Source organism: Gigantopelta aegis, chromosome 14 (genome assembly GCF_016097555.1).
Source record: "Gigantopelta aegis isolate Gae_Host chromosome 14, Gae_host_genome, whole genome shotgun sequence".
NCBI lineage: Eukaryota > Metazoa > Mollusca > Gastropoda > Neomphalida > Peltospiridae > Gigantopelta > Gigantopelta aegis.
Genome location: NC_054712.1, coordinates 47,212,316 through 47,233,856, shown reverse-complemented (window position 1 = coordinate 47,233,856; position 21,541 = coordinate 47,212,316). Strand labels below are relative to the sequence as shown.

The 21,541-nt window shown below is 36.6% G+C and overlaps 1 protein-coding gene across 1 annotated transcript; it reads right to left on the bottom strand.

Moving 5' to 3' along the window:
• Positions 1-113: 113 nt before the first annotated feature.
• LOC121389550 (type 2 phosphatidylinositol 4,5-bisphosphate 4-phosphatase-like) lies at positions 114-20,860 on the bottom strand. The gene is made up of 8 exons (XM_041521220.1): positions 20,635-20,860; positions 17,496-17,686; positions 11,986-12,092; positions 10,724-10,823; positions 9,372-9,421; positions 6,211-6,301; positions 3,888-3,942; positions 114-1,606 (listed from the first exon to the last, which is right to left on the bottom strand). The coding sequence occupies exons 1-8, from the start codon at positions 20,714-20,716 to the stop codon at positions 1,521-1,523; spliced, it is 762 nt and encodes a 253-aa protein (XP_041377154.1). The 5' UTR covers positions 20,717-20,860; the 3' UTR covers positions 114-1,520.
• Between the last annotated feature and the right edge of the window lie 681 nt (positions 20,861-21,541).

Below are 21,541 nucleotides of genomic sequence, written 5' to 3'. Positions count from 1 at the left end.
ACCACCATACTCCATTTATTAATGACATTTTGTAAAAAATAACTGAATTATGGCAATGGTCCATAATTCAAAAACTAAAATTGCCAAGAGGGATGACATGGATTTCACTCCATCCTGGTTCAGTTAAGGTGATGCAATAGCTAGATTTGGTTTCCAACAATTAATGTAATTTTTATTTATTATCCATTTTTAGAGAAATAAGGTCCTTAAATCTATGACAGTATGCCTTTAAGAACTTAAAGGATACCAATATAAACTAGATTAAGTAGAGATGAGTGAAACCTCAATTTTTGACACATGCTTTAGTCTCAGTCGACGAATACTCCTCGGTGGCTCTTTAACTGACTGTAACATTAAAGGTGCTCAATCACAGATTTAGTGGGCCTTATTTCTCTAAATATGGATTATAAATAACAATTACATTACTTTGGAATACCAAACCTTGCTATTGTATCACCCAAAACATTTTAATTGAACCTCAGTGGTAACTATAACTGTAACATTAAGGTCAACCGTAAACATATACATTCTTTCCTGTAATCTCACAAATATAAAAAATACACCAAATTCATTTTGTTTCTATGTTATTTGTTCTTTTCAGTTTCTTTATTATCATTTTTTCAATGTAATAAAACAATTTTTAACCATTTGGTTTTTTGTTTCTCTGGCTTTAATTTAGATACATATTTAACTAGGTTACAAACGTAATATTTACAGCTCTCAGCTGTAAGTGCAATAATGCTGTCCATGCTGACTAATTGTATACATTACTTCAATTGTATGTTGTAGAGAAAGGTCTTTATGCAGGAGACGCTTGGTGACCAATCCCAACCGCGAAACATTAGCAGAAATAAATATTGTCTAAACAAAATGAAACTCACTGATTTCCTTTTCATTTTAATCTAATGATGTGGCCTTGATCCTCAACAAGGTCAGTGTATTTCTGAGCAATACAATATGTTCTATACACTGTATTAAGTCTACTTAGTCTATACTTTGTAACACTACCTTTTTTTCTTTCTTTTTCTTTTTTTATTATTATTAAAAATGGGTTAATGTACATCAGTTTTGACAGACAAAATATCAGTTTTTCTCTGTCAAAACAAGGTATATATTAACACATTTGCCTGTTTTCAAAATCAAGAAAATTGTTAGTCTTTGAGTAAATTCCTACTAAAAGATAAACAATGTTAATACTGTAATATAAATTATTTAAATGAAAATTTTACTCAGATATGATTTATCATACGTTTCAGAATTTGTTTCATGAAAAACATTATTAATTCATAAGTTGTGTTTTTAACATATTACCATAGTCAATCAGAGGATGGTGATCATCAATAATCAATATGACTGTAATGTTACGGGGTGGGAGTTATTCTTCGATAAATAATCAATATAACTGTATTGTTATGGGGAGTAATCGTGAAAGATATTTAAAACTGTAATATTACTGGTGGGTTAAACGTTTGGTCCCCTGCACATCAACACCGTGACCACGTGCGTGTTTCGGTGTCACATTACGACGCGCTCACTGGGAAGCTTGTTTTGATGGAGTAGTAATATGCAGCTCGAATCAGCAACAGAATCCCACTAATAAATGCACCTGGAAATAAAACAATACTCCATTAAAGGTAGACTAAACTCCAACAAGAGCCTTATGTGTTGGAAAGATGCATACCCGGACCACCAACACATACTGACACTTTAACAAATGAAAAACGTGTAATTTTAGAGTTAATAAAAAAACCGTGATAATTCCTGCTAACTGGGGGCAGCTATTTTGTTTTGTTTTTGTGACGTCCGGTGGTATAGCTTGGGGCGAAGTGACGTCAGCTCAGGTCCAACTTCTCTATTATGCACAGTGTAAACAAATGCTCTAATTTATGACACAGCACATCGCTTTCATCAACCTGACTTGTAAAACAACATAAATGACTTGATAGTATAATAAACTATTTAACTAAATATATTTCAATTTGCATCAATATAACGAAATGGAGTTATAGTATTTTTTTCTTTTAAAAAATCCAAAGAAAAAATGCATATTATTAGGCCTATTGGTAGGATATGTTTGAGCAAAAACTACCAATCACGATACCCAAGTGATAATTTTCTTTTCTCTGGGACTACGTAATTGGTCAGTTTTGTGACTTTAGATGGGAAAGTCTACTTAATCAAGGGTTTTACAGAATTACTTACAGTAATAAAGCTGGTAAAGTCCATTACGATTTGAGGTTATCACACAATACCCTGTGATCTTAATAAAAGAGGCACGTCTTTTTAGTGTGTCTAGACACAGTGTCTAGGGACCGGCTAAATCTACACCTGCCAATCAAGAATCACAGGTACAGGCCACGGAAAGAAAATACCAATTAAGCAAAAAAACACTCTGACTATTATTTCAGTACGTGGGTTAATTTATATACAAAATATAATACAGTTATTTCAACACTTTGACAATGGTGGTTTATTTTGTATTGAAAAATAAACCACATATACACGTTGCTGTGTTACTGGGATAGATATCATTACAGAACATTGTGATGCATCCGTCAAAAATCAGGTATGTTTTGTTTCTTCAGTTCGAAGACTAATTCCTGACGTGACACGTTAGGTATTACATAACCACCAGCTCACCAGAGGGCGTATTCATTGGGATGGTATAAAATGGCTGCGTCCGTTATATATAATAGCCGTCACATTTAACCGTTTTATTTATTAACTATACGATTATACTTGTCGATATAAAGCAATAATGTGCATTATGTATCGTTGAATATGCACACCAGTCCAAAAGCCTTGCTTTAGTATTCATTTAAGCATGGCTAGCTCTGGGTTTGCAGAAAAGTTAGCCAAATTATTTATTAATCTTCTAAATTTTTATAGATATCCAGTTGATTTTGTAACAAAATATCAATTATTACATAAAATTCTTTCACCAAATTAAAATAAAATTTGGCAATTGTTTTTAAAATTGGTGAATTTGGCGAGTGTTAGAGCTAGCCCTAAGTCATCATAGTTCGAAGTATCACCATTTTGTTTTTTAAATGTGGTGAGGGAATGTTTTGTTTTTCCTTAATTTTTTTTAAACATTCTGTTGTAACTTCTCATACTTATATATCATAATAATAACTATACAATACTGAGATCATAATATTATCTCAAATGTAATTGAAAATTCTACATAGAATATTTATCATGGAATTAATATTAATACAAAAGATAGAATATTTATCATGGAATTAATATTAATACAAAAGATAGAATATTTATCATGGAATTAATATTAATACAAAAGATGCAACAACAGAGACAAAATATCTTACAAACTTAAAGGTGCTATATCGAAGGTGCATAATAGAGGCTTTCCAACAAAAGTATTTATTATCTTTTACTTTGAATTGAAAACTATACACCTTCAACTATGTTCCATAATATAGCCAAATAATTTAACTTAGAACTTCCAATGTTATTTACGCAAAAATAGTATGTGGGGTCAATTAATTTGTAAATATGTATAACAAATGTATGTAAAAATAAAGAAATATGTACTTGTAACTATGACATGACACTTTTTGAGAAAGATTAATCTTTAAATAATTTTATTGTATTAAGAAGGGAAACAAATCCTGTTATAATCTTAGTACTATAAAAGGAGATAATCTTTTAGAAAGTTTACTGTATCAATAAGGGAGATAATTCTTTTAGCCGTATGGTTCTGAGAAATTTAAAAAATGCTTAGTGCATGTGATTACCATACATACAGACGTCCAGTTTGGTATTGGTACCAGCTGAATCGACTGATAATATAACACAGAAGACCTAATTTAAGGTTTTGCCAGAAATATTTTACAATCTTCCATTTATCACTACAACAGACTTACCTATCCAAACAACATAAATGCCACCATTCCCTTGTGCAAGTTCATAGGTTCCAATCTGAAAAATAAATCCACTGTTACAGCAACAAGAGGAAAGAAGAAATGTTTTATATAACGATGCACTCAGCATATTTTATTTATGGTTATATGGCATCAGACATATGGTTAATTGAGCGAGGAAATCCACTGTCGCCACTTCATGGCTACTTTTTTCGATTAGCAGCAAGGGATCTTTTACATGCACCATCCCACAGACAGGATAGTACATACCACAGCCTTTGCTACACCAGTTGTGAAGCACTGGCTGGAACAAGAAATAGCCTAATGTGGCCACAGATGGGGATCGATCCTAGACAGACCGTGCATTAAGACTGCCCCTGCAAACAGAGGAATGCAGGTTTCTAATCACTACTTGTCGTGTCATACGTTCATGTTTTTCTTACTTTGTGACATGAATTACAAAGCAAGACAACTGTAAGACAGCTGTAAGACAGCTGTAAGACAGCTATAAGACAGCAGCAAGACAACTGCAAGACAGCAGCAAGACAACTGTAAGACAAATGTAAGACAGCTGCAAGACAACTGCAAGACAGTAGCAAGACAGCAGCAAGACAGCTGTAAGACAACTGTACAGCATCAAGTTCAGAACATTTTCATTTCATTTCAACTTATTTTCGTGCTTATATCCAATTAAGGTTCAAGCACGCTGTCCTGGGCACACACCTCCACTATCTGGGCTGTCTTTCCAGGACAGTGGGTTAGTTGGTCTTACACCTACCCACTGAGTCGATAAAACTCAATCTGGATGGGAGCCGGTACCGGGCTGCGAACCCAGTACCTACCAGCCTTATGTTCGATGGCTTATGTGGAGATGACGTGAACACAGAGACACTCAGACAGGGTTCGTACACCTTGGAAACAAAAAAATTCCAGACAAAACAAATAATTTCAAGACTCACGTCAAGTAAATACATCTCCCCATATTTTCGGAAAATTTGATAAAATGGATTATCTTTTTGTCATATGCATTGCGCAAGCGCATACTTCAAATCTTCGGTAAATGTCAGCAATTGTTAGTCTCAATTTCCCAAATGTATGTTAGTGCCGAGATCGGTAAACGTCGTCCGATTCCGCCAGTTTCAAGCAACTGAAAGATGAATTTGCATACTTTTTCCAGGTTTGGAAAATGGATTTTCAATATTCCATACTTTTCAAGGTTTTCCAGAATCCCTACAAACTCTGCTCAGAACACCTGTTAAGCACAACATGCTACATGCAAAAGGAAAGGAATATTCAGGGAACATTTTGTTCAGTATAGTGTCGTGATTCGCTATGCACATTTCAGACATCGCAACACAATTTTGAAACATTAAACAGTAGTTGCTAATCAATTTTCAGTTGACTAGAAATATTGCTAATCAAGATTTTGAAAACAAAATGATCCCCAATTTTTTTTTTTAATGATTTTATGATCCCCAATTTTTGCTTAATGACACCTCGTCACAATATAAAATTAGTGATGTTTCAGTTATCAATCATAATCGAATATTGATCGGTTCGACTCTTAACGATGCATTAATCAATTATAAAAATACACAATCGACTGTGTGAGAAAATGTTAACTGTAATTGCTCCTCCAATTCAGATGTTTGGGTTGGGGTTTGTTTTCACATGTACATATACAAACATTATATCAAATAGTTTTTTAAGATAAACTTAGTGATGTGTAGGGTCACAATAGTTGCATGCTGCTAATAATTAAAATTTTTAACTTACTGTATAGTCAAACGTTGACTGTTTGGTGCAAACCAATTATAACTGATTATCCCCCTTCATAGTCCATTCCTTGACTGGTGAGGGGGCTTGTATGTCTCGGTGACCCAGAGAGCTATGCCAGCAGGAGCTTTGGCTTCTGTTAGGGACACTCAAGCTGGACTGGTCAATGGGTATAGGCTGACTGATATGGACTAAGGGTACGGTAACCCTAACAGAAACATTGAGTGCTGAAGTCAGAGGTATTGGGTGGCACGATGCACTCTAATAGACCACAATAGCATGCATCAACAGCTATTATAAGTGTTTAATCTTTTATAGATACATTACCTGTCATTCAACAAGTGCACCTCCCACCTGAACATCTCAACAGTCAATGGGATGGCCTAAAATCCTTCACTGTATGCTCCCTGTAGTTCCGGTCATGTGACTACAACTTCCTTCTTTTTCTCTTCCCTGTCGGCTGGTGTGTGTGTGTGTGTGTGTGTGTGTGTGTGTGTGTGTGTTTGCACTTGTTGAGAACAGGTAATGTTGAAAAGAAATATATACTTACAGTGACACCAATTCCCGCAGCTAAAAACAAAATACCAAGTGCTAGACAGATAGTGCCTCTTGTACGAGCGTAATGGCTCGCCACTGATGACCTGAAACAGTAAGAAGAAAAAACCAGTTATGTTTTATTTTAGAAACATTAAAGGCATATTGTCACATATCACTGACCTATTACATGACCTAACAAAGTATTACTTAAAAATATATATATTTGATTTGTCCCTAAATGTACTTTATTCAACCATCTACGTAACCACCATACTCCACTTATTAATGATATTTTGTAAAAATAATTGAATTACGGCAATGGTCCATAATTAAAAAACTAACATTGCTGAGAGGGTTGACATGGATTTCACTTCATCATGGTGTAGTTAAAGTGATGCAATAGCTAGGTTTGGTCTGTAAAAATTAATGTCATTTTGATTTATTATAAATTTTTAAGGAAATAAGATCCTTAAATCTGTGAAAGTATGCCTTTAATCATCATGTGTATATTTTATTTTACACATATACCAGTCTTGATCTTAATTATTTGTACCTTAAATGTTTCCACGTTAAACTAAAAGTATTATAAATAATTACAACATTCCCATCATTATGCAATTTATTCTATTCTGATTGGACGTCACTAAAAAACTAAATGTTATCCTTTGATAAACCTCATAAAATGACGTCATTACGTCCAATGGGAAGAAGGAAATGTTTTATTTAACGATGCACTCCACACATTTTTATTTACAGTTATATGGTGTCAGACATATTGTTAAGGACCACACATATATTGAGAGGAAACCCACTGTCGCTACTTCATGGGTTACTCCTTTCGATTAGCAGCAAGGGATCTTTTGTATGCACCATCCCACAAACAGGATAGTACATACCACAGCCTTTGATATACCAGTCGTGGTGCACTGGCGGGAACGAGAAATAGCCCAATGGACCCACTGATAGGGATCGATCCCAAACTGACCGTGCATCTAGCGAGTGCTTTACCACTGGGTTACATCTCGCCCCTCTAATCTGATTGGACGACGTCACTAAAATACTGAATGCTATCCTTTGATAAACTTCAGAAAATGACGTCATTACGTCTAATGGGATGTTATAGTGTAAAACAGGCATGGAAAGGATGTTAAAAAAAACTGATTAATGTGTATTTTTAACAAAATAATGTGTGTTGTTTTTAATTATAAAATTTGTTTGTAATTTATTTTTAATTTATCGATGTATATCAGTCATAAATTTAGTAAATACACGATTTTTACAATTTGTTACTGTTATACATCGATAAATTCAGGAAAAAAGAAGACAAATAATTCTTATTAACATAACCTTTCCAAATGCATGCGGAACATGACAAAACACTATGAATGATACCAATAAATGTTCACTTCACCATGGGTTTTTTTACCAAACTTCTCTCCTTTCTTCTGGGAAGAGAGAAGTCACTTCAAATTTTTCAGTCCTAGATTAATCCATGGTAATGTTGGCTTTACCTGTGATTTATGGTTAGATGACTGAAATAATTCTCATAAACTGATAATAAATTATACAGTCAGTCCAAATCGTAATATTTGGTTTACAAATACTACTACTTTTGGTAATACAACTGAATATTTCCATTAAAGCATGATAGTGTTAAGTAACTGGTAGTTAATGTTATATTAAAATGAAGGAAATAATTAGAATGTTCTAGCATTATGGAAATTATTTCTTTGTTTTGTTTAACGACACCACTAGAGCACACTGATTTATTAATAATCGGCTATTGGATGTCAAACATTTGGTAAAAGTGAGTCTTAGGGAGGAAACCAGCTACATTTTTACATTAGCAGCAAGGGATCTTTAATATGCACTATCCCACAGACAGGATAGCACATACCATGGCCTTTGATATACCAGTTGTGGTGCACTGGCTAGAGCGAGAAATAACCGAATGGGCCCACCGACGGAGATCAATCCTAGACCAACCGCGCATCATGCGAGCACTTTACCACTGGGCTACGTTACGGAAATGAATCTGGATCAGAACAGACCAATGTTTGGCTGATTACTTGCAAACGCTGCTACATAAGATAATGTCCAGTCGGAAGCTAAAGCGAAACAAGGTTCCGACAATGTGCTCAGTCTAATATGAACAAGGTACAGACGAAGTGCTCAGTCTGATATGAACAAGGTACAATGTGCTCAGTCTGATATGAACAAGGTACAGACAAAGTGCTCAGTCTGGTATAAACAAGGTACAAAGTGCTCAGTCTGATACGAACAAAGTAAGGACAAAGTGCTCAGTCTGATATGAACGAGGTACAGACGAAGTACTCAGTCTGATATGAACAAGGTACAGACAATGTGCTCAGTCTGATATGAACAAGGTACAGACAATGTGCTCAGTCTGATATGAACAAGGTCCCGACAAAGTGCTCAGTCTGATATGAACAAGGTACAAAGTGCTCAGTCTGATATGAACAAGGTACAGACAAAGTGCTCGGTCTGATATGAACAAGGTACAGACAAAGTGCTCGGTGTGATATGAACAAGGTACAGACAAAGTGCTCGGTCTGATATGAACAAGGTACAGACAATGTGCTCAGTCTGATATGAACAAGGTATAGACAATGTGCTCAGTTTGATATGAACAAGCTACTAAGTGCTCTGTCTGCTATGAACAAGGTACAGACAATGTGCTCAGTCTGATATGAACAAGGTACAAAGTGCTCAGTCTGCTATGAACAAGGTACAGACTCGGTCAGGACAATGTGCTCAGTCTGATATGAACAAGGTACAAAGTGCTCAGTCTGCTATGAACAAGGTACAGACAAAGTGCTCATTCTGATATGAACAAGGTACAGACAATGTGCTCAGTCTGCTATGACAATATTAATAAACAAGTAGTCAGTGGTCTTGATATGTGCATTTTTTGAGGTTTTTTAAACGTATTAAGTCCAAAATATTACGGAGATTTTAACTTGATTGGGGCCTACGTCTGAAGTGTTATTTTGTTTTTAAAATCGGATTAGGTCCAGTTCTCACTAATGATAATAATTTGGTGACTTGAGTCAAGTTTTAGCAGAAACAAAAGTGTTTTTACAAGCTACATTAATTCTTGCATTGCAACAGCCTGGTGGTATTGAAGTAATAACGTCTTATATTAACACTTACAATTTCCTGCAATGAGGACATCTTGCCAATGCTCGGGTGTTTATTTCAAACTGAAAAAAGAAAAGAAAACATTTGCACAGAACATTCAAAATTGGCGATTCTTAAGACTGCCCTTGTGGACAAGCGGCTGAAACACCGGAACATATCCTACAACACTGCAGCCTACACAACACATCCAGACTATTAGTATGGCCAACATAGTCACTACAGGCCTTGGTGGTGCAGTGGTTAAGCCATCTGACTACAGGCTGGTAGGTACAGGGTTCGCAGCCCAGTACCGGCTCCAACACAGAACGAGTTTTTAAGGGCTCAGTGGGTAGGTGTAAGGCCATGACACCCTCTTCTCTCTTGCTAACCACTAACAGGACATAAGCACGAAAATAAGTTGAAATGAAATGAACAGTCACTGAACTAATGAACACCGCCTCTTTTGTGGGAATGACTGGTCTGATGATTTGACTAACAAAGAACGAGAAGAAGAAAAAGAATGTTTAGTCTTGAGCACTTAAATTCAAATTCAATATTATCAACCATGTGAACATTATGTGATGCAAAAAAATTAATAAAAGAGCTGAAATCAGATAAATCTTGAAAATCAAATCAAATTGTAGTGGTACCCACTTCTACATGATGAAAGTGAGTTGAATAAATGTAATTTAAATTGATGAAATATCACTGACTGACGCAAAGTTGCAATACCTCAGTTTAAACCCCACTGTAATTGATTGAATAGAATTGTTAAACCACTATTTATGAAGATTGGGTTGCAGTAATTTAGAACTGCTTTGCAATTTCTAGCTTTTGTTAAAAATCCGCTTGCAATATAAACACAAAACATTAAAATTTTGTTTTGTTTAACGACACCACTGGAGTACATTGAATAATTAATCATCAGCTATTGGATGTCAAACATTTGATAATTGTGACATGTAGTCATCAGAGGAAATCAATACATTTTCCTAATGCAGCAAGGGATCTTTTATATGAACTTTCCCACAGACAGGAAAGCACATACCACAACCTGTGTCAAGTTACGGCCTTCGTCTAGCTGTGGTGCAATGGTTGGAATGAGAAAAACCTTAATCAGTTGAATGGATCCACTGAGGTGGTCCAATCCTGCGACGCAAGCACCTCAAGTGAGCACTCAACCAACTAAGCTAAATTATGTCTCGCAGTAAAAACACAAAGTTATGAACAACTAACCCACTATGATCTGATAAAACACAACAGTTAGAACAAAATGCACATGTACTTGCAATATAAAAAAAAAGAGAGATGACACACACACACACACACCCCCCCCCCCCCCCCCTATGATCCGATGATAAAATACATGAGAATTAGAGACGTACTATGAAGATTTGGTTGCAGTAAGCACAGGCTATTCTCCCGGAACCTGGGGTCCGAATGCTGACAGAAGGAATTTCTCCACTCAGGTTTATCACACGCCGACTGAAAAAAATCAGCATCATATTTATTTTATAACTAAAGATAATAACTCACAAATGTCAAAAAGTGCTATACAGGTACAGTCCACAGAATCTAAATAACAAAACTTGTAGTTTTTTCCTTTCTAAATGTGGATAACAAAACTTGGTAAATGTTATTTTTAATACACTAATGATGGTCTTACTTATCATATTCCAACTGATCTTGACAAATGATTTCAGAGGTACGGTTTTTAAAGTGGAATACCGTAGTTTCAATCTGTGAAAATGAACATGAAGTTTGGTTAAAAGGCATATTGTCACAAACCACTGACTAATGGTCTAACAAAGTATTACCTGAACAAAAATAATTTGATATGTCCCTAAATGTACTTTATTCAACCATCTTCATAACCACCATCTCTATTTATTAATGATATTTTGTAAAAATAATTGAATTAGGGCAATGGTCCATAATTCAAAAACTAAAATTGCCAAGAGGGTTGACATGGACTTCACTCCACCATGGTTCAGTTAAGGTGATGCAATAGCTAGATTTGGTTTCCAACAATTAATGTAATTTTTAGTTATTATCCATTTTTAGAGAAATAAGGTCCTTAAATCTGTGACAGTATGCCTTTAATACACAAAACTGTCACACATTTGGATAAAGTTACCACAGATTGAATCGAGTATGTGACACTGAAATGGGCAAATACATTTAAAAAGTAGACTAATGCGTGTTTCCATATGCGTGACTTATCAGAAGTATGAATATTTTCAAAACTAAGAGAAATGCATTTTGTAGTATTAAAAACACCAGGATGACCAGAAACACTCCGGACATATGGAAACAATATACACTAAAATCTAAGTAATGACCGACTACACAACACATCCAGACAATTAACATGGCCAAACACAACAACACTCGCCACAAAACTGCATGGAACAGTCACTGAACTAATGAACACCGCCTCTTTTGTGGGAATGACTGGTCTGATGATCTGACTAACGAAGAACAAGAAGAAGAAGAAGACGACTGATTTCAATAATAAATAACAGCTCTAATTGTAAAATGTATGCCATAGTGCTTAAAAATTAGGGTCTGTGAATTTAACAAATTCTTAGTTATCCAGTAATTTTCAGTGTCTACTGCATACAAAAATCTGAAGAAAGATAGTTACCAGTTTTGTCGAGGACAAGCTATTCGTTGAGCAGAACTGCGACAAATCAGCAGACAGTTGCACGGACACCTGACATACTTCTTTTCTGGTGGAGCAGCTTTGATGGGCTGTAAGAAGAACATTTACATACTAGTATGACACATGTAATAACTAATGTATCTACCAGGTGAATCATACATTACTTCAAATAATCAAATAACAACCCTCCATGTTAATGTTTGAGAATAGTTGTCTTGTTAAGCATCTGTGTCTGTGCTTATAACACTTTTATTAGAGTCTAGGCATAGTCTCTAATGACATCACGTGCATACAGTTTGTATGGCGTTGTCATGATGTTAAAGTCTTCAGTCTAGACTCTAAATATTTAATAAGCAAGAGGCTTGATTATCATATTCTGCTTCTATGGACATACATGTGTCCAGTGGTATGCTAAATTAATGTTTAGTGCGAGACGAAACCTGCTGCCACCAGCCAGAGGTCCTTTACCTGCAACATTTCAGTCTTTGCCATGAATTCATGCCCTCAAAACTAATACTTACTATAACTTCATGGTACATTGAACACATCACTACATGAAGTCTTTCCCTAAAAACTAATACTTACTGTAGCTTCATGGTACACTGAACACTTCACTACATGAAGTATTTCCCTCAAAACTAATACTTACTATAACTTTATGGTACATTGAACACTTCACTACATGAAGTCTTTCCCTCAAAACTAATACTTACTGTAGCTTCATGGTACACTGAACACTTCACTACATGAAGTTTTCCCTCAAAAGTAATACTTACTGTAGCTTCATAAAACACTGTGCACTTCACTAAATGAAGTCTCACCGTCGATGGTAATACTGTAACATAATAATATGCTAATAACTTCACAACATGAAGATTGGGCTTATGGCTGATGTTAATATGTACTGCAACTTCATGACACAGCAAGCACTTCACTGCATGAAGTCTCACAATCCACGTAAATACTGTAACATCATAAACGGTTAATACATATGAAGATTGGATTTGCCCTTAATGTTACTACTTAGTGTAGCTTTATGACACATTAAGCACTTCACTACATGAAGTCACGCCCTCAATGTTAATATTCACTTTAGCTTCATGACAAACTGATCACTTCACTACATTAAGTCACGCCTTCAATGTTAATATTCACTTTAGCTTCATGACAAACTGATCACTTCACTACAGGAAGTCACGCCCTCAATGTTAATATTCACTTTAGCTTCATGACAAACTGATCACTTCACTACACGAAGTCACGCCCTCAATGTTAATATTCACTTTAGCTTCATGACAAACTGATCACTTCACTACATTAAGTCACGCCTTCAATGTTAATATTCACTTTAGCTTCATGACAAACTGATCACTTCACTACACGAAGTCACGCCCTCAATGTTAATATTCACTTTAGCTTCATGACAAACTGATCACTTCACTACATGAAGTCACGCCCTCAATGTTAATATTCACTTTAGCTTCATGACAAACTGATCACTTCACTACATGAAGTCACGCCCTCAATGTTAATATTCACTTTAGCTTCATGACAAACTGATCACTTCACTACATTAAGTCACGCCCTCAATGTTAATATTCACTTTAGCTTCATGACAAACTGATCACTTCACTACATTAAGTCACGCCTTCAATGTTAATATTCACTTTAGCTTCATGACAAACTGATCACTTCACTACAGGAAGTCACGCCCTCAATGTTAATATTCACTTTAGCTTCATGACAAACTGATCACTTCACTACATGAAGTCACGCCCTCAATGTTAATATTCACTTTAGCTTCATGACAAACTGATCACTTCACTACATGAAGTCACGCCCTCAATGTTAATATTCACTTTAGCTTCATGACAAACTGATCACTTCACTACATGAAGTCACGCCCTCAATGTTAATATTCACTTTAGCTTCATGACAAACTGATCACTTCACTACATTAAGTCACGCCCTCAATGTTAATATTCACTTTAGCTTCATGACAAACTGATCACTTCACTACATTAAGTCACGCCTTCAATGTTAATATTCACTTTAGCTTCATGACAAACTGATCACTTCACTACATTAAGTCTTGCTCATGATATTAACACTGCAACTTCATAAAAGGCCCTCGTTATTAACTTCACTACTTAAAGTCTTGCCCTCAGTATTATTACTTACTGGTACTTCATGATCCTAAACATGTAACAACATGAAGTCTTGACTTCAAGTTTAATACTTTAACTTCATAAAAGGCCAATATCTTAACTATGTGAAGATTGGGTTTGCTGTCAATATTAATTGTACTACATGAAGTCTCATCTTCATTGTTAATACTCACTGTTGCTTCATAATACACAGAGCACTTCACTACATGAAGTCTCGCCCTCGATGTTAATACTTACTGTAGCTTCATGATACAATGTGCACTTCACTACATGAAGTCTCGCCCTCGATGTTAATACTTACTGTAGCTTCATGATACAATGTGCACTTCACTACATGATGTCTCGCCCTCGATGTTAATACTTACTGTAGCTTCATGACACACTAACCACTACACTACATTAAGTCTCGTCTTCAATGTTAATACTTACTGTAGCTTCATGACATACTGAGCACTTCACTACATGAAGTCTTGCCCTCGACGTTAATACTTACAGGGGAGCACAATGTGAAATTGTGATAGCTGCCCGGTGGGCAACCAATAGCTTAAGTTTGGTTGCCCAACATCATCTCTTGGTTGCCCACATATTTCTTAAAACATTTTATGAATATAATTTTGAACTGTCTTTAAAATGAAGCTGAAATTTAAAATGTTTTTATTATTATCATTACTTATCAGTTTAGTTTTATTTCTTTTTTAACATTATTTATCTACAGCTCATCCTCGCTTAGGCTGAAAAAAATGTTTGTTTTGTTTAACGATACCACTGGAGCACACTGGTTAATTAATCATCGGCTATTGGATGTCAAACATTTAGTCATTCTGATTCGTAGTCATCAGAGGAAACCCGCTACATTTTTCCTAATGCAGAAAGGGATCTTTTATATGCACTTTCCCACAGACAGGAAGGCACATACCACAGCCTTTGTCCGGTTGTTGTGCACTGGTTGGAACGAGAAAAAACCCAATCAGCTGAATGGATTCACAGAGGTGGTTCGATCTCGCTTGGGCTGTCACAGTCATAATACTTTGATGAACTCAGGGCTCATCAAGGATTAAAAATACCTGTTGCCAAAACAATTGCCAAATGGGATTTTTATTTGCCATATGAAAATGTTTTAGCCAAAATTGTTTTGTGTAGTACTGTATAGAGTATTTATATATGAATATGAAAATGTATCTTTTTCAGCTAATTATGTACAAACTGGAATACATCTGAATAACAAAATTATCCCCGATCAAAATCAAAGACAGCAATAGGGGTAGGGGCAGTTAATATATTACTTTGATTTTTCAGTGGGTGAGGGGAGATATGCAGCGTTGGAAGCCAATGCCCTCTGCAAACACACCCAAAATTCTAAGGTCTAGCTATGGCATTAATACAAATCTGAGAGCCAATACTCTTCTTCTGTTTTTTAAACAGTGCTCATTATTTCTGTAAAATAGCAATCTTTATTTTGGTTTGAACTGCTTTTAATTGTATTTTAAAATAACCCATCTATTCCACACCCCAACAATTTCGTAATTTGCGCCATTTTGTTGATTTCCGCGTCATGTTAAATGCTTGTTGTTGATTTCAGCTTGTAAAATACGTAGCCTAAGAATGCTGACTTCACGTTATGACAACTATCCATTTACGTCAAAAGGTTTTGATTAAAAAGATAATGAATTCAAATTTTACGGTCTTTTTAAAATCTAGCTAACTTTTGAGATGTCACCTCACAGTCAACAAATTTATATATTTTATCTAACAAATATCATGATTATTGTATTGTATTCAGTGTACGTTTAACCGCAATTTGTATAAATACTGCATGTTTCTTTCCCGCAATCGCGAAATTAACAAAGACAACGGAAATAAACAAACGAAACAGCAATTAAGTATTCATTGATGCGAACAACTATTTGGTGGTGGGGTTTTTCTCACAAATTTACATCAAGATTTACTTGCGTGTAATCGTATTGTTTAATGTCTGCAACAATGTCTTTTGACATGTGCAACAGTCTCGGCTGACTGTCAAGCGTGACCTATATGCACACTGAGAACAGCCAACGAACGTTTTCCAAACGTTCGCGAACTATGCGATTGGTTCCAGACGCGGACATTGGGTTTAACGTGAAGCGCATAAACCAGTTTAGCGGACGTTTTTGTTTTGCTTCGTCTAGCTGAACTCCGCCCTAGCCTACTTGTCTTTGGCCCTGAACTAGCATGTGTATTGAAACTGACACGCAATTTCGGTCTGTTTTTATTACTTTGGCTCAAAGACAGAGTTAAAATAATACGCTACAGATTTTTCAGACTTTTCTTGCATACATGTTGCCGTTAAAATTAATAATTGTGATTATTAAAATAAGCAAACACTGTTATACTGAATTCTTGATGACACCGCTTCTCATTACCAGTCGCGAGATCCCTGTTAATATTTGGTATTATTATTATATGTTAGGTGTCGGATAGATTATGTAATTGATTGTTCCCATCGGAAGATAGAAAATGGCTTAGCCAAATTTTTTGCTCAGAACTGGATGGTTGTTGGTGTAGTTTGTGGCCTTTCACATGTCTTGTGCCCTTTGCTAATAGCCACCATTCTGAAACGTATCTGTCTGCATTGAACTTGTCAAAATCATGCACGGTGGACGCTGAGTGGATGGCAGTGTTAGGGTGGATATTTATATTGCCTGTCAGTCAAATTATCAGTTTCGATACTTTGGAATTGCCCGTGACTGTCTAAGTGTCGGGAAGTTTTGTTTTTCATTTTACTTCTTTTATGATTTTCTTGGTTGCCCGTCGGGCAACTGTTTGATAAAGAATGGTTGCCCGCAACATATTTTGGTTGTCCCGGGCGTGCGGACAACCGATTTGTGCACCCCTGACTTACTGTTGCTTCATGACGCACTGAACACTTCACTACATAAAGTCTCGCCCTCAATGTTAATACTCACTGTAGCTTCATGACACACTGTGCACTTCACTACATGATGTCTTGCCCTCGGTGTTAATAGTCACTGTAGCTTCATGATACACTGTGCACTTCACTACATGAAGTCTTTGCCCTCAATGTTAATACTTACTGTAGCTTCATGACACACTGTGCACTTCACTACATGATGTCTTGCCCTCGGTGTTAATAGTCACTGTAGCTTCATGATACACTGTGCACTTCACTACATGAAGTCTTTGCCCTCAATGTTAATACTTACTGTAGCTTCATGACACACTGAGTACTTCACTACATGAAGTCTCGCCCTTGGTGTTAATACTTACTGTAGCTTCACGACACTACACTTCACTACATTAAGTCTCGCCCGCGATGTTAATACTCACTGTAGCTTCATGACACACTGAGCACTTCACTACATGAAGATGAGTTTTGCCCTCGATGTTGATCATAGCCTGACATATTTTACAGTTGATCATCGGCAGACCCCCTTGAGGTGTGGCAGTGTATGGGGGAGGGAGTTCATCTGGTCCTATCGGTGGAATGGTCACTTCCTGTTGAGATGAGGTAAGCGGTTCTGCAAAAAGATTTTTATTAGTTGATTTAAGCAAAGGAATCAAACCATTTAGAGTAGTTTGTTACGTTCATTCTCATAACATTTACTACATTGCTACATAAATGAAGTTAAATTATCAACTGACTGTGTTTTAAGTCTTATAATATAAACCTGATCAGTAACAAATGTTATGGTACAAACCAAAATAAAAATAAAAAGCAATAACTGTCTTGATGGAAAGAAACTCAATGCTGTCTTTGGTCACAAGCATGTGACAGAAAATAATATTATGTATTTCATGGATTAAATAATCTGATAATATATTCTATATAAAACACTTTCAAAGTAAGTTTGATTGTCTTACACAACAGCATTACAAATTAATCGACTGAATGACACGTCTTTGTTTATATTTAGTTAGGCTTGGCAAACAAGTAACTTTTCTTTTCCACCAGAGAACTGTTCAATCACACCTGCTGTGGACACCACCTCTGACTTTGTGAGTGTTTTCTGCCCAAGACAGGTTCAAATGACACATTTTCTAGATAGTCATGTCACTGTCTACTACACTTGGTGGACAAATTGGGTTATTTCCCGTTCCAGCCAGCGCATCTCAACTTGTATATCACAGACTATAGTATGTGCTATCTTGTTTTGGGGATGGTAGGCCTACATATAAATTCTTGTCTGCCACATGGGATGGTTTTCAGTCTTAGTTACACAACAGGCCGAGTACGATACTCTGCCATTAGAGAGCTAGACAGAATTTGGGCCTTTATAATTACACTAATAGCAATCATAACTGTCCACCTGTTTAATGGCAGAGTACTTGGGCTAATTACAAAGAAACATAACATTTACTAACCCTACCATCATAGGATTTTTCATGTCATAAGTAATTAAACTAAGCAAAACAGTATCGATTTGTTGTTAGTTGATATTACCTTAGATTTAAAAACACAAAAACAATGTCGCTAAATGAATCAGATGAATGCAATGGTCATGTGCAGTAGCTTAATGGGATGGTTTTTGATTAGTTCATCAAGATAAACTTCGCGTGCAAAGCACAAAGGCGAGGTTTATCCTGTCTATCCATTCCGCCATTCGCAGTTTCTGGACAACGGTTCCGAGGAATTTTGCTCAGAACGAAATTGCGGTCAAAATAACGATTACCATCACATTTCCCCACCCTAATCGTATATTGTGATATATTTCGAGCTCACTGAGACCAAGAAATACTTACTTTGAAACGATCTTCACTTTGAATTAAAGGAAAAAAGTCCGACTTTACCGAGCGGATTCTAGCAGCCACTTTCTAACAGCCAATTACGCTGGCAGACAATATCAGCTGACACGCATGGCGACGTTCTAAACACCGGAATCATACGCCTTTCAATTGTTACTTGTATTTCCCACACTTTTAAACACACTGATAATCATATGCTAATTATTAGTATTCACTATAACTTAAGAATTTCAGAGTTTAAAAGAGTATCTTTATATAGAAAAACACACAAAATCAAAATAGCAACCAAGACTCATTTTTATGTCTTAAAGGTCTTCGAAAGGTGTATGATTCCGGTGTTTAGAACGTCGCCCTGCGTGTCAGCTGATATTGTCTGCCAGCGTAATTGGCTGCTAGAAAGTGGCTACTAGAATCCGCTTGGTAAAGTCAGACTTTTTTCCTTTAATTCAAAGTGAAGATCGTTTCAAAGTAAGTATTTCTTGGTCTCAGTGAGCTCGAAATAGATCACAATATATGATTAGGGTGGGGAAATGTGATGGTAATCGTTATTTTGACCGCAATTTCGTTCCGAGCAAAATTCCTCGGAACCGTTGTCCAGAAACTGCGAATGGCGGAATGGATAGACAGGATATACCTCGCCGTTGTGCTTTGCATGCGAGGTTTATCTTGATGAACTAGTTTTTGATAGGCTGAGGATAAACACAAATCAGGTTTGGGTTTGGGTTTTTTATCTAAATGAAAAAAATATATATATATATATCAACATTACGGTAGGCTTCAATGGTTCCATTATCGCCAAAAATTATTTAATAATTCCAGATTTACCTGGAGCCCCTAAGGGGACCAGACAACTCGGCCTCGGGGCCGTTATTAGACTGATAGACGGGGCATGCTGCGACACATTATATGCGTGTTAAGTATGATAGTTGGCCATGTCGTAGTATTGTACTATAGTAATATTAATGCATTATACTGATAGATACCGCTAACTATATGGTCACCATTAAGAATGACAATTGTGCATGTCATACGTGATATCATTTGCTTGATCTTTGTGCCGAAGTGGAATCTGAGTCAGAAATTGGAAGGAGGAAAATACTTCATACTACAACAAGTCAGGAGGCTATATCCGCGAGTGTTGTTACTACGATAAAGTACGATAAAGAACTTTTGCATGTTTTTTCTGGGATCAACTCCAATATTTAGGTCACCGACTGTAGAACAAAAACAAATTATTCGAACAGCGGAAACTATCTTCAAAGATAAATGGATCAGCAATTTATCAATCCGACATGACACTTCGTTTCGGGACGTTTAGGTTAAGGTGGGACTAATTCAATACTAACAAAAACACATTCTTTTATTTCAGAGAGAATACTTTAATTTAAAAAACAACACTTGTCCAACAATAGACAAGATTGTCCCTGGACTCCGGGCCGAGTTGTCTCGCGGTGGGCCGGGTTGTCTCAGAACTCTGGGCCGAGTTGTCTCGACGTGGGCCGAGTTGTCTGGGCCGAGTTGTCCTCGGGGCCGAGTTGTCTGGCATTCAGCCCCTAATACTGATATGCGTTGTTATCACGAAATTACATAGATATGGGTAGCCAAAAAAAATGCCATGCAAATAGTATACTAAAATGAATCTACAATACAAAATGCAAACATAACACAGCTAATATTTCATGGGAATCGCTAACTAATAGTACTGGCAGTTGTTTGGCATTACGCGTATAAGGCGGTGGTTCTTGAGCATCATTCACGCCAGTGTTTTCTTTCAACAGTGGTGTCCTTTCTTCCGCATCCGCCATGTTTGATGCCGTCTGTCAAAGTCATGTGACAATTGTCTATCATGTGACCCATTACGAGGCGATCTGAACTTATATAGTGCTCACAAAAAGTAGGGGATATTGATTTGTACAGTTAAATTGCAATTCGTCCTTGACAAATACGGAAATCAGTTTTTCCGGTTACTGAGATTCTTGCCCACACCATTACTGAACCTCTTCAATAAGACTGGCTTCATTGAAAACATTCGCTAGGATGACGCCAAACTTCGCTTTGTTACTCGTGTGACTGTCATTAAAATGATTAAAATCTAGCATGAATCTCGATTCATCACTGAAAGTTGCATATCAGGGGCGGCGCAGATGGTACGGCCATGGCCGTACCACTTTTCAAAGAGGTGTGTGTGTGTGTGTGTTGTGTGTGTGTGTGTGTGGTATTGGTTATATCTGTGAAAAGAAGGAAATGTATTTAACGATGCACTCAACACATTTTATTTACGGTTATATGGCGTCAGACATATGGTTAAGGACCACACAGACTGAGAGAGGAAACCCGCTGTCGCCACTTCATGGGTTACTCTTTTCGATTAGCAGCAAGGGATCTTTTATATGCACCATACCACAGACAGGGTAGTACATACCACGGCCTTTGATATACCAGTCATGGTGCACTGGCTGGAACGAGAAATAGCCCAGTGGGCCCACCAACGGGGATCGATCTCAACCGACCGCGCATGGAGCGGGCGCTTTACCACTGGGCTACGTCCCGCCCCCCTATCTGTGAAAATGTCCGTACACGTAAAATTGAAAGGCGAGTCTGGCAACCACGAACCGTACCAGATTTTTTTT

Coding starts and splice junctions, on each gene's coding strand:
- LOC121389550 (XM_041521220.1), bottom strand. CDS start 20,716: ATGGCGGATGCGGAAGAAAGGACACCACTGTTGAAAGAAAACACTGGC. Junction 12,093..17,495: donor CAGTGTGTCATGAAGCTACA/GTGAGTATTAAC, acceptor TTCTTCTTACAG/CCCATCAAAGCTGCTCCACC. Junction 1,607..3,887: donor CATTTATGTTGTTTGGATAG/GTAAGTCTGTTG, acceptor TTTTATTTCCAG/GTGCATTTATTAGTGGGATT.